This window comes from Malania oleifera, chromosome 1 (genome assembly GCF_029873635.1).
Source record: "Malania oleifera isolate guangnan ecotype guangnan chromosome 1, ASM2987363v1, whole genome shotgun sequence".
NCBI classification, from domain to species: domain Eukaryota; kingdom Viridiplantae; phylum Streptophyta; class Magnoliopsida; order Santalales; family Ximeniaceae; genus Malania; species Malania oleifera.
Genome location: NC_080417.1, coordinates 50134500 through 50148433, shown reverse-complemented (window position 1 = coordinate 50148433; position 13934 = coordinate 50134500). Strand labels below are relative to the sequence as shown.

The 13934-nt window shown below is 35.8% G+C and overlaps 2 protein-coding genes across 2 annotated transcripts; one reads left to right on the top strand and one right to left on the bottom strand.

Moving 5' to 3' along the window:
* Window positions 1–277: 277 nt before the first annotated feature.
* On the top strand, window positions 278–4663 carry LOC131161689 (F-box protein At4g35930). Its single transcript, XM_058117623.1, has 6 exons — window positions 278–523; window positions 686–788; window positions 1364–1836; window positions 3735–3809; window positions 3912–4021; window positions 4112–4663. Exons 3-6 carry the CDS (start codon window positions 1480–1482, stop codon window positions 4344–4346), a joined length of 777 nt encoding a protein of 258 aa, XP_057973606.1. The 5' UTR covers window positions 278–523; window positions 686–788; window positions 1364–1479; the 3' UTR covers window positions 4347–4663.
* A 405-nt stretch (window positions 4664–5068) lies between these two features.
* On the bottom strand, window positions 5069–11408 carry LOC131161680 (GDSL esterase/lipase EXL3-like). Its single transcript, XM_058117612.1, has 5 exons — window positions 10877–11408; window positions 9741–9871; window positions 8937–9167; window positions 6006–6264; window positions 5069–5524 (listed from the first exon to the last, which is right to left on the bottom strand). The coding sequence occupies exons 1-5, from the start codon at window positions 11322–11324 to the stop codon at window positions 5331–5333; spliced, it is 1263 nt and encodes a 420-aa protein (XP_057973595.1). The 5' UTR covers window positions 11325–11408; the 3' UTR covers window positions 5069–5330.
* Window positions 11409–13934: the final 2526 nt, after the last annotated feature.

Below are 13934 nucleotides of genomic sequence, written 5' to 3'. Positions count from 1 at the left end.
GGACGGGTGGCCGCCAGATTTACCGCGGAAGGGTTCGATTAAGGAAGCATTGAGGGCAGTTTGGTCACAAAAAAACCGGATTTCCCTCTCGAATGGTCAGGTATTTAAAAAGTAAAAAATTACAGATATGGGAACAAATCTAATTCCAAACCGGGGCCTACATGTCATCCCCGCAATCTGTGCCGTCCGATGGTGGCCATCAACGTCACGGACATAGGATTCCGCGTGGCCCCCTCTCCTCTGCCATTAATGCTCCATCAATGGGGCCGCGCCACGTGCGCACCAGCTTCATTTCCTATTGCGTACCCATCGGTTTGTGTTCTGCTGCTGATAAATTAGGCGGGCATTTGCGTGAAATTCAAATACCCACCAAACCCTAGAAGGTCCCATTTCTCCCTCCTCTCTCTCTCTCTCTCTCTCTCTCTGGACTTTCTCTATTTTTTTTTTTTTTTTTTAAGCTTTTGTTTTTTTTTTTCCTTCGTGTGTTGGCTCTGTAAATCGCGAGGGAAAGCTCTGCGATGAGGTTCGTACTTATGCGTTTTCTCGCGCTGATCTTGATTTATTCTTTGACTATTCTGTTTTCAATTATTTATATATATGCTCCCTTTCGGTTTTCTGCACGATTATTTTGATTTCGTGGAGATTTTTTTTGATATTTTTACATGTTTCCTGTTCGGACATTTAGGGTTTCGCGCTTGTGATGGAGTTAAGAAACGATTTCTGATGGTTTCTTCTTCGTGATTCCTAAAGGGAAGTTGATTGAAATGGCTGCGGAGATCGTTAATCATGTAAGTTGAGATTCTACACTCGGTTATCCTTAATTAGTTCATAGGAAACAGGAAAAGCGTTTTTTATTCTTTTATCAACTTTATCATTATTTTTCGCATTTGTAGATGCAAGCTCATATTATGTTCTCGTTTATTCGTAATTTATTCTGATGAAATCTGAAGCATTTCTTGTTTTCCTATCAGCTTTATCGGTATTTCAAAGAATTTTGACAGTTACCTTGAACATGAATGTTTTCATTTTCAATTGATGATTGCTTAAGTTATTTTTAGTTGAGAAATTAAAGATTTATTTCGGGAAAGAGAGGCAGACGGATTTAAAATTTGGCAAAAAGGAATAAAAGCAGGTGGAAATAATATGGGAAAAGTTTCTCGGAAAGACCTGCATTATGCTTAATTAATTTGTACAAACCTGAAACATTTCTTATTCTTTTATCAGCTGTATTGTTATTTTTTGCATTTGTAGATGCAAGTTCACATTATATGCTTGTTTGTGCTTAATCAATTTGTGGGAAACCTGGAGCATTTCTTGTTATATTAAAGCATTTTGATGGTTTCCTTGAATTGAAATGTTTTAGGTTCACTGAGGATTGCTTAAGTTATTTTTTAGTTGAAAAATTGAAGATCTATTACGGGAAAGAGACTTAGTTGAGCACAAAATTTTGGTAAAAGGGAAAAAGAGGAGGAAAATATTATGGGAAAAGTTTCTCCAAAAGATAGGGGGTCGAAGACTCCCAAACAGAAGAGGCGATTACGGAGCTCCAGCAACAAGTATTTGAGGCCTGGTGCTCTTGCTCAACTTCGGTATAATAAGGCTTCAGCTGCTAAATCTTGTACTGATCTTGGGAAGAAAAGAGTGGCTGTTCTCGATGCGATTAAGATTGCCAATGATGATGTTTCGCTTCAAACTAAGGATTTTGAGAAAACCCCTTTGATGTTATCACCTGTAGATTTGCGGAAGCAGAATAATTTGGTGAGAACTCCGAAGACTCCCCAGCCTGATGACTCTGACTCTGAGTCTAGACTTGAGTCTCTCCCAATGGATTTACTGGTATTCAATTTTATAATCTCCGTTTTTGATTTCCTTATCAAGTAAATGATGCAAGTTTAATTCTTTTTTTGTCCTTTCGGTGTGCACATGGCTGTGTATGTGTTTCTGGCCATCTGTATTCGCGTGCTTGTGTGAGTGTTAATACTTAATGAGGCATTTAGTTTGGATCATCGCATGCCTTGGAATAAGATGTCTTCACTACAGGATGCAAAAATTACCAAGAAAATAGGTTGATCGGATATTTGTAGATGTCCTCCTCATAGAATTCTCAGGATGAACCAAATGTTTGCATCTAGGATTCTCAAGTCACATTCTTAGAAATTCTTAAAGTATCCTTGAATGAAGCGTCCAGTAAGATCTTTCCTGGACTGTAGCTTGCTGTAAGCAATTCTCAAGTCATTATATGCTTTCTTTTCTTCAAATGCCTTTCTGTTTAATTTGATTTTTTTTTTTTTACTGTTGATTGTAGATTTGGCATCATTGTTTATATTCAGGGAAAATTGGTGCATATTCTTTTCTCAATGCTGCAAATCTCATAAATTATCTTGTTATCTGAATTCAAAAAATTGTAGGCTAATATATTATTATCATTTAGGCATTTTTATAGGTGTTAGTGGCCTGTTGTCATGATTCTGCAGTGGATGTGTAATAGGAGGATTTTTGAGCTTATAAGGATGGTTTGTGCTCTAACTATGTGAGTGGCCTTTTATAGGGTAAAATTGTGAGACTAGTGGGCTAAAATGGATAATACCTCCTTGGAGTTAGGCTGAACTGTAAGAGCTTCCTTCAAGGTATTGTCATGTGGGTGGATCCTATATAAAGGTGTAGGCCATACTAATGAAGGCGTCGGAGATTGGAGAAGAAAGCTTGTCATGATCTCACATTAGACGTGTACCGGGAAGACTTTGGGCTTATAAGGATGGTTCAAGCACCAATTACTTGAAGCGCCTTATATAGGATAAAATCATGATGCCAATGGGTCAAAGCAGAATATCGGGATTGAGTGGAAAATCATTAAACCTGTACTTAGGGTGGGGCATTATTTTGATTGTCATCCAGACTTTTAGGATATTAGGAATCATAATAATAAGGAGCAAAGGTAGGGTATTTAGTTTTGAGGTGTAGAGTCCTGTTCAGTGTGAGACTCGGGCACACGAATTATCCTTGGTGGTTTTTTGAGTTAAGAACCCTTATTTTTCTTTTGCCTTCTGTCACTGCTCTGCTCCCTTGTCCTGAGAATGGGTTGAAGAACAGTATAGATATTTTTATGCTCTTTTCTCTTTATAAGTTCCTTTTTGCTGTTAGCAGGTTGGAGGCTTGTTTGTTTTAATTTGATAAATTTTGTGTTCCTAATATATATTTACTCCTATATGGAAGGTATTCTATTTTCTCATCACGCCACTGTTTCTGTTGTTTGAGCTTGTTATTCTTGTTCTTCTCCATTAACTAGGCCTGGTTTCTTGGAATTTCAATTAGAAAGACTTGTAGATATGCTTAGAGCATGGAAAGGAATGAGGAACTTCATTGGATCCAACTCAAGTTTGTCATTTAGGGTAGGCCAAGAATGAGGTCATTTGCTATATAGTTTAATGAAGGACATCCATATTGCAGTATCCAAAAACCTTGAATTAAACCATTACTGCATTTTTTGTTTGTGGATAGCTAATTGTAAGCACACACACAAGTAGCCAAGAATGAGGCCATTTGCTATATAGTTTAATGAAGGACATCCATATTGCAGTAGCCAAAAACCTTGAATTAAACCATTACTGCATTTTTTCTTTGTGGATAGCTAATTGTAAGCACACACACAAGTACACACATTTCTTATTTAGTTTATTTTATTTATTATTTTTTTCCTGAAGGTATTGATTTTTGTTTACTTTTTGAAATTTGAGGTCAAAATTTTATGCCACTTGCATCATGACCAACTGCGAGCAGTTTTTCACGTTTCTGAAAGGATTAGAAAGGCTGTAAGTCTCTCTCTTTCTCTCTCTCTCTCTCTCTCTGTGTCATGTCAAATGAAATTTTATATTGGGTTGAAGATGGATAATAGTGTCTACTATTGAATGCAGGTTTTGCTTGCTAGGCAGTTCCACTTTAATTACACAACCCCTGATCGCTCTAGACAGGAGATGTTGAGCACAATGACTCCACTCCCAACAGAACACTGGCCGTTCATAAGGTAGGATCAAATTCAGAGTGCATCCCTCTATTGTTTTAATGCTTGTGTTGCTTGAACTACACTTGCCAAAATTTAATTGGCCATCTGCAGAAAAAGAGGTGGAAAGAACATCTGTATACGAAGCCCACACACCCCCAAGGCACCGAAGCAAGGCCCTCGGCCTCCACGAACCAAACTAGCTGAGATGAGGCAGATTACTGCTGTTCTCTTTCCGGAGTCAGCATTTCCTTCAAGATGCATGGTGCCGTCCGTTTTGGCATCAAGTCGGGTTTTGTTCTACGAGGATGAGTTATGCCAGGCTGTTGCTCAGAATAAACTTCTGTAATTTTTTTGTGGTTTGCTCTGGTTTTGTCTGTATAGTTTTAGCGTCCCTAAAGATAGTCATCTCTAGATAAGGAAGGATGCTGTTTGTAGTTTTTCTTGGGCAGTTTTGGTTGTTTGATGCATCTGATTTGCCTTCTGGAGTGGTCAAAAATTTATATGCGATGGTTATGGGAATAACATGTAATAGGCTGGTTACTTGTGTATAGTTTTCTTTGTTTTGGGACTGGTTGGCCAATTGCTGCGTTTTATAATGAACACTAGTTTTTTAAGTGCATTTGATTGTCTTATTATTATTATTATTCAATTTTTACTTCAAAAGCAGCATGTTTGAAATATGGACGTGTTCTGATCTGCATTTGTGTAACTTCTAAGCATCAGCTCCTTTTTTTTTTTTTTTATGTTTTTAGGTGTAGATTTGAATTGGTCCCTTTTTGGGGAAAATGCAGATAGATTGAAGGATTAATGTTTTAGTTATTACGTCCTGGAAAATACTGAAGTCACGCCATCATGGGTCTGTACTGCAGGCCTTCTTCCAATCAATGCTCCCAAATTGGGCTTGATCTATGCTTACAGATCACATTCACATGCACGTTAAATTGCTTGTTTTACTTATGTTTTATTTATTTATTTATATCTTTTTGTCGTGCTGCTAGTGTTTTTAACATTATAATAATTTTGTTTTAAGGGGAAGGGGAAGGGTCTGCAATGAGAGAGGGATCAATATTTGTGTATAAAAATTACACGTGGAACATCTTATTGCCTTGAACTTAACATACAACGACAGAAGAGTATTTTAGACGTAGACGCGATGGTCACGTAAGATGAGAACATTTTCAGATGCTAGAATAACAATAGAATGATTTTCTTTGGTATGATTATTTTTTATCTTTTGGGTAGTGCAAACAAAAATAGGGGATTGGGGGACTTATGATGTATAACAATGGAGGGGAAAGGGAAAGGGAAAGGGAAAGGGAAAGGGTGTGGGTCAGAAGAATTTGGCAGCATACTTCTGGTAGACCAGTCGAACGAGGGTCCTGTAAGCAGCTTCAGTTGGGTGGTAGCTGTCCCAGAAGATGTAGTCGGACACATCTGTGCATGTTCCCAGGCTGTAGCGGGTACATAGCAATGTTACCTCTATGGTTCCTGTCCCACAACACCCTTTGCTCGCCACTTTAAATCCTGATAATTCCCCACTGGGTCAGTAGAATCTTCTACTTTTCTGGACCTTAAATTTGAATTTGTACATATTTATACTTTCATAGAAAATGCTAAATATTTCAATATATATTTTTTCACTTTATGAGAATGAATTTTGGGCTTTGAATGGGGACCACTTGCGAATGTGGATGGAACTCCAACTCCATACAATTTGCAGCGTCTTTTAGTCTAAATCAGAATTCAAACTCCCAAATACAATGTTAGAGTTCAGAGCTCATAATTGCATTTGGTTGGAGTTCATATGAAAATTGTATGCAGAGTTTCACCCAAAGCCACACAATCAACTCCGAGGCTTTACCTTTTCCTCCCCCGCCCTAAGCATTCAAATTCAAATCAAAGACTTGAAATGCATGTACTTGGTAAACGAAGAAGAAGATTGATGAGACGTGCAGAGAGTATTAGGTGGGAATGAAATGGAATAATAATGAGATCATAAATTTACCGTTGAGAGAAGGATTTTGGATGATGGCAAACAGCGGGGAGTAGACGTCCAGGTAAACGAGGCGGGTTTCGGGGGAAAGCGTGGAAGCGAGGGCAGACAACTGAGAGGAGAGTTTGGAGTTGAAGAGGAGGGCCGCTTGGTTGCGGTTCTCCACGCACTCTCTCCCTATGCCTCCCGCTGTCGTTCTCTGCGATGGCACGCACCCTATTGGCGGCGCACTAAACACCCCTATCCTCCTCCCCCCCATTCCATACAACTCCTGCACCACCACAAATGAAGTTTATTCTGCAATGGTTAATCAAAATTATACTCATATATTAGAATTCATTTTAAGAGAGAGATGCATTATCTTCTATTTCATAGCTTAGGTTAAGAAGCTCACTGGTCGCCACTTTTTTACTTGGCTATAATTTTACTCCAAAAAAATGTATTCATTACATCTTTCTCATGCATATGACCAAATTTGTTAAAGTTAGCAGTTATTTGCTAATGAAGTAGTTGTTTTTTTTTTTTTGGGTATTCAAAAGAGTAGCTTGAGAAGTTTTAAAAGTAACTTTTAGAATTTTAGGGAAACATCTGTAATTAGTGGTAAACTGCGTGAGAATGAGGCACGAGTTGAGACAAGTTTTAACATATTTAGGCTTGTCTTGTTTGATAACAAATGGCTCATTTAATAACTAACTTCAAAATCGAGCTCAAGTTTAGTTGATTCATTAATTAAATAAACAGAGTCAGACCATGCCACATTTTAAAGAAAATTTTGACTTAAATCCATAATTTTTAATTCAATATTACGAATTTGATTAATTGTTTCAAATATGGCATAATTAGGTAGCCTAAACTAATAATTTTTCTTTTTTTTTTTGAAAAAAATATTAGAAAGTTAGATTCTTTTTTCTCCTTTTGTTTGCAGAGTTGTTTTCCAACCTTAAACCAAAGAAGAGTTCTATGCAAAAAACACTTACTTTGAACTGCAAATAAGTTACATCATCCGCAAGTTACTCAATGCATGCTCAGTTTGATAATGACTTGTTCAAATTTGTTTGTCAAATTAAGTTACCAAATTTGAGTTTAAATTTTGAGTGCGGAACTAAATGATCTAGGGTTGGGTTATAGAGGACCACTCCTTTAATTGTTGGTTTGAATGGAAATTGCATTTTGATTTTCTATATTACCAAACTATCAAATAGGTTATGAAAATAAATTTGTTCACCTAATTATTATTTTTATTTTTATTGTTGATTTTTGTAAAAGTTAGAAGCAAAATTTTAAAATTTATAGTACTTGTGAGAGTGGTTGTTACAGTATTTTAATATTTAAAATTGATTCTTGTGGATTAAATAATTCACTCCATACAAATATACTTAACTAAAATTCAAAATATAATTAAATTAAAAAGATCTATACAATTTCTAAAATTTTGAAAAGGTAATAAAAATTATTTAAAAAATATTATTTTTATCATTTTCAATTGTAATGAAAGTGTGTTTGTACAGTGTGGTAGTTGTAGCCATGGTCTTAAATTTCCACAAAATTGTCGAAATTTTCTGTCAAAATTTTTGATTTCCGTCACCATCAAAATCAAAATGGCCGTCGATTTCCGCCTTGCATAATTTCCGTCGAAATCTCAACGAATCATTCGAAATTTATCAAAATCTTGAAATTTTAACGAAACTTGTCGAAATTTTAACTATATGATGAAATTCGTCAGAATTCAAATGAGAAATTTAGGAGTGAAGTGAAATTTCTGTCTTAATTTATTTTATCGAAACAAAGATTATTGCAAGTGCTTTTGAAATTATATGAAAAAATAAACTTACAGTAATATTTTATTTAACCATTCATGTCTAAACTATCATTATTTGTGTACTAAATAATATTTAAATGATTTATGAATTTCATTTGTATTAACTGAATATGTTTAATGCACATTATCTTACAAATATGTTTGATAAACATATTATTTTACAGGTTTTCCACTTCCTACAAAACATAAATGTATTAGTTTTGTAATATATTAGTCCTAAAACTTATATTATTATGTTTGTTAACCATTTCTAAAGTTTCACAAAGAATTCCATGTTTTATTACTAATTTTCATTATTTTTTCAAATCGAAATCAAAATTTTCGTCAAAATTTCCGTACTTTTGGAACTTCGAAATTTGAGTCGAAATCGAAATTTAAGACCTTGGTTATTGCCACTAAATACTAATTAATCTTAGACACAGTCTTTGTATCTAGCAAGTTGGTGACTGTAATAATATTGACACCAAGATTTGGGGTCTTGTAGGCGTTTGATAACAATTAGTTTATTTATGTTGCTACAAAAACTGAAAATCAGATTCTTTGTTGTGAAAAAAATTTCTTTTGCTTTTACAGTAGTGTAGAAAATCTTCCAAAAATTGGCAACTAATTATTGATTAAAATAAAAATAAAATGACCATGTGAATTATAAAGTTTTGAAAAAAATATAAAATCATAAGAATATTTATAAAAACAATTTTTACTATTATTTATTGCCATGTACAATAAGATTATTCTTTGAATAGAAAAAAAGTAATTTTAAAAAATATAATTAATTTTCATTTTTATTATAGAATTTTCCAATTTGTATTCTTTCAATTATTCTAGTTGCTATTTGATTCAAAAACAAAAATGATTATGGGTTAAAACGGGTTTTTAATTTGCTATAGTTTTGATTTTCTAATTTATATTCTTTGAATTATTTTAGTTGCTATTTGATTCGAGCGAATGATTATGAGTTAAAATATTGGTAGAGCTTTGAAAATAATAATCAAACAAGTAACTAGGCTTTAGGTTTTAATTTTCAGTTTGAACTTTTGATTTTCGTCTTCATGATTTTTGATCGCCGGAACAAGAAAGTCATTATAAACAAAAATTAGTATGTAGCAGTGGGAGTTAGTGTATACCTGGACGAAACTCAAAGCAGAGTTGAGCATTAAATCAGTGTAGGAGGGGAGGTCATACTGGCTCCTGTACGGCGTGGAGTAGTATGTGTTCGCAATGTCATCGCTCCCTGCACACACTATGTATATGCTCTTCGATATTATAGTCTCTGTTCTCTCCTCCCCCACTGCGGCCTTCAGCTTCTCCATGTATTCCTTGAACAACTCCAGCTGATCCGACAAGGACAGCACCGACTGCCCTTACACCCACCACCAAAAATTTAAAACAAGAAGTTATTATATATTTTGTTAGAAAACTCATCCTTAAAATCTAGGTGTTAAGGAAAGAGAATTAGAAAATTTTATACTGGCTTTGTAACTTTCACAGAAATGATGTGGGACTGGACTAATATTAATACTCTCCCTCGAGTCCATGGGAAAAATGAGGTGACGAAAAGTCTAGCCCACGGAGGAGCTAAGTAGCTCAAGGCCTAACTCTAATACCATGTTAGAGAACTCATCCTCAAAACCTAAGTGTTAAGGAGAGAGAGTTAAGAGGAGTTTTGGAACTGCAAATTCGATGTGAGACTGGACCAACATTAATATATATATATATATATATATATATATATAATCATATAGAAATATCATATTTAACTTAAAAAGTTGTATATGAAAGCATGAATTGCAAGCTTGAATTTGAATTGTCCTAGTTTAAAAGAAAGAGTACAGAGAGGGGACTGATGGGGACTAAAAAAATAAATGAACTCCAACTCGGCAAATGAATGAATGAATAATAGTTTTTAGGTGACATAAATATGTACGTACCACTATTCTGGCTGTGAGGGGATCGAAACCTGCACCGCCGGAGGCGAAGCTTACGCCGGTAATGAGGTCTTCAACTTGTAAATTTGGATCAAGATACGCCGGCAAAAACTCTTTTACGCCGAACGATTGAGCTGGAAGTTACATATCATTAATTATTTTTATATTCCGTGACAATCCTTAATTAATTAAGGTAGCAGGCAAGTGGGGAAATGAGGGTAGATGATTTTGTTTAATTTAATCACTTCCTTATTTTTTTTGAACCTCGTACAAGCTAGTACTCCTTGAACATAGACCCGTTGAGAATTCCACTTATGAGCTTGTCCCACACTAGAAAATTAAAGTGGATGATGAGTGCTTATATACATGGATGAATCCAAGACCCAATAAGCTTGAGCTTTTGGGTCAAATTGGTGTTCATCCATGTGTATCAAGCTCACTCATGGACTCCTCCGATCCTAACAAGTGGTATTAGAGCCGACGATTCGTAACTCTGGGTGAGTGACATCGTAAAAGTTGAGACGGAAAGCTAATTCTCCTAACGTGCTAACAGTTGGAGGACCAAGTGTGTGACTGAGGCCAATAAGGATCATCTAGGCTGTAGATGAATCCGAATAGGATCAAGACGTGGGGGGTAATATTGGTTTGGAGGCATGTGGAATGCAATCTGAGGCACGTAAGACGCTAGTGGTAAGATCCACTTAAGCAATTATTGGAGAATTGAGCTTACACCTAGAAGGGAGACGATTTTCGTTCAAAGGGAAGCAATTGGAACTCACAAGAGAGAGATTATTGAAAATTCCACTTGTGAGTTTGTCCCACATTGAAAAATTAAAGTGGATGATAGATGCTTATATATATGGATGGACCCAACACCCAATAAGCTTGAGTTTTTGGATTAAATTGGTGTTCACTCATGTGTATCAAGCCTATCCATGGACTCCTCCGGTCATAACATGACCAACTAATGAAAACAAAATAAAAGGGTTAAGAGAGATAATTAAACCATTTATGAACAATGTACTTGAATATTTTATTTACTAAAAGGTAATAATCGAATTTAAGATACCAATAAGTGTTGGGTAGAGGGGAAGAAGAAGAAGAAGAAGAGGGAAAAAGAAATAGAGGGGGTTACGTACCCAAGAGGTCGGAGGGGACCTTGCCATTGCTGAAGCGGCCGGTGGGGAGGCCACCCATGAAATCGCGGCCATATGGAGGGAAGTTGCACTTTATGAGAGTCTTGAGATTGTTGTTGTTCCCTGGATCCACTATGGAATCCCCGAACACTATCATTGCTGGAACGCTTTCATGCTCCTCTACTGATCTTGATGCTGAGTTGTAGTACCCAATATTACCTTCTTCATGACTTCTGCTACTGATGTTGCTATTACTACTACTACTACCACTCCCAGATACAGCGGCAGCAGCTGCTACACTGTAATCATTAATATGAACACACAGAAACACCAAAGCACAAAATGCAACACTAACAATATTGGTTAATGAAGAAGAAGAAGAAGAGTATGGGTGCGTTGTTTTCTGCATATTTTTGAGGATATTCTTCATATATATGTACATGATGATCATCCCTGTAAAGCTGGGAATTGGAATGCATAAAGGCAAAAAGTAAGGACTCTCTCTCTCTCTCTCTCTCTCTCTCTCTTCACATTTACGCACACGCACGGGAATGGCTTTGGCTATTTATAAATGAAGTCTGGGCTAGTAAATGTAAAGTGGCAGCGGCAGTTTAAATTTGCAATTGACGTCTCTGGATTTATTCCGCACGTATTTTAATTGATGAATCAATTTCCTTGACTTAACTAGGTAGAAGTAATTAAGTATTTAAAAAAAAAAGGGATATCTTTTTAAAAGACAAATCAAACTGCTAAATTTGAAAAGTCAATGGTAACTATTAAAGCCATCAAAACTTTAATTATATTTGAAATATAAAATTGAAATTATATTTTGAATTAGTTAGCATAAAGCATATATAAATTTGGTAAAAAAAATAATGATCTTTATTAAAATTTTAAATATTTTTCTTAAGATTTCAAGAATTTCTTAGATCTCTTCTAAAGTTTGTCAAAACAGGCACACACCTTCCATTGTATTTTACAAAAATATAAATATTTTAAAGGAATGTGTGCATTTTTGGCAAATCTCGAGAGAGATTTGTAACATTTTTGAACTTTAGAGAAAATCCGTGGCATATTTGAAACCTTTCAAGAAAGGTTGCTATTTTTTTTGTCAAATTTCAAGGAAAGTGAGTGTCTTTTACCTTAAAGTTAATTCTAATTTGGTCAATCTCAAATTTGTGTTTTCAAATGCAATGCCTATTTTTTTTTTTTGGTCAATTGGAAGTCTATATTGGGTTGAGTTAAATGCTAGGAGATAACCCTTCTTCCATCTCATATTTCCCTCGACTCCTCCTAATTAAGAGATTCAAATTCAAAACCTCTAACAAAAATATCTTCAACTTTGACCATGGAGATGTCACCTAAGAGACTTCAAATGCAATGTCTATATCAGCACGTAGGAAGGAGTATCGGGGGTTCAATTTCAGATAGATACACTCACGGAACCAGTGGTATCTGTGGATGGTGAGAATTTACTCTGTGAGCCAGCGGAGACCGTGGATGGTGAGAATTCTTTGTGAGCCATCGGAGACCGTGGATGGTAATGAAGATGTGTCTTGGGGGTCGGGTTGATCGAATGTCCAGCTGATGCATGGAAGCCGTGTCCGCATTTTAGATTTTACCTGATCAGGGAGACCTAAGGGAAGGACGCTGATCCTTAAGTTTGCTGCCGCACCAGAGGGTTCGAAGGTCTTGTTAGTGGTTAGAGTTCCTATATAATAAAAAAATATATATATATATATACATGTGTGCCTATATATGTGTTTATTATATTTGGGCTTAATCCTAAAAAAAAGGAAAGTTCCTTTTAATGTGAAGCCAATTCATTATCTAAAACCCACAATTATTCCATTAATTGTAGCATGACACATGACACAAGAAAATTCTAATTAATTGTTTGGTTTGGCTAAAGGATGGTTCTAAGTTTGAAGCTGGATTCTTTTTTTTTTTTAAACAACTATATATATATATATATATCCAGCAAGTATTTAATAAAGGAAGGGGAGGCCCTTTGATATATCATCCCATGTGGTGAGGCCCCATGTGTTGTCGAGGGAACCTTGCAGTAAGCTGTTGGAACTTGGAGTCAACTACTTTTGAAGGCTGATGGCTTGGCGCAAACAAAACATAGAAAATGATTCTGCGTTTCATGCATCATGCACGTTTGCTATATACAGAATTAAATGATCCTATATAATTCAACCTTTGCTTATTCGATAATAGAAGTCATAATTAATATTGCCGCAGTCCCTTCCCCTCCCCCAAAACAAAGTAATAATAATAATTCCTGTTTTTGCATGATATGTGTTGACACCCATTTTGTTAGGATTACCGATCGCGATTCAAAATTGATTTTCGTAAAATTTTTTATTCTTTTTATTGCTTTTCCTTTTCTTTTTTGTCCTTTTCCATTTGTACTTGTCATTTTTACTATCCCGAATGTTTCGGGACAGTCTGAAATAGTAAGGTAGGGTTCGATGGTGACTTTGACCTTGTGCACGCAAACCAAAGTAAAGCCCCTATTATTTTAGACTTTTTGGTCCCTTTCTGCCAAATGGGACTGCACCGGGTCACTTAGAACAGTTCGAAATGGTAAGAACACATTCGATAGTAATTTTGACCTTGTGCACAAAAATCAAGGCAAAACCTATCATTCCTAGCTTTTTGGTTTTTTCTTTCCAATTCTAACTACACCAGGTGATTTAAGGCAATCTAAAATGGTAGAATAGTGTCCCCAATAATTTCGCCATCAAACATGCAAATTGAAGTAGAAGTCTTGTCATTTTTGACTTTTTGGCTCACTTTTTGCCAAATTTGACTACACCAGGTAATCTAGAGCAGTCCAAAATGATAAGGAGGGTCAGATCACAATTTTGAGCATTTGTCACTAATAGTTTCCCAATGAAAAACCAGTGCACGTTCCCCCAATCTGTCTCCTTTCCCTCCAATCCTCTCTCCTTTCCCTCCTTCACTGCCCACGACACTCGATCTTCCCTCCTTTCCCCAATCTCCCTTCTTTCCCTCCAATATCCTCCTCCTTTCCCTCCTTCACTCCCCAGTG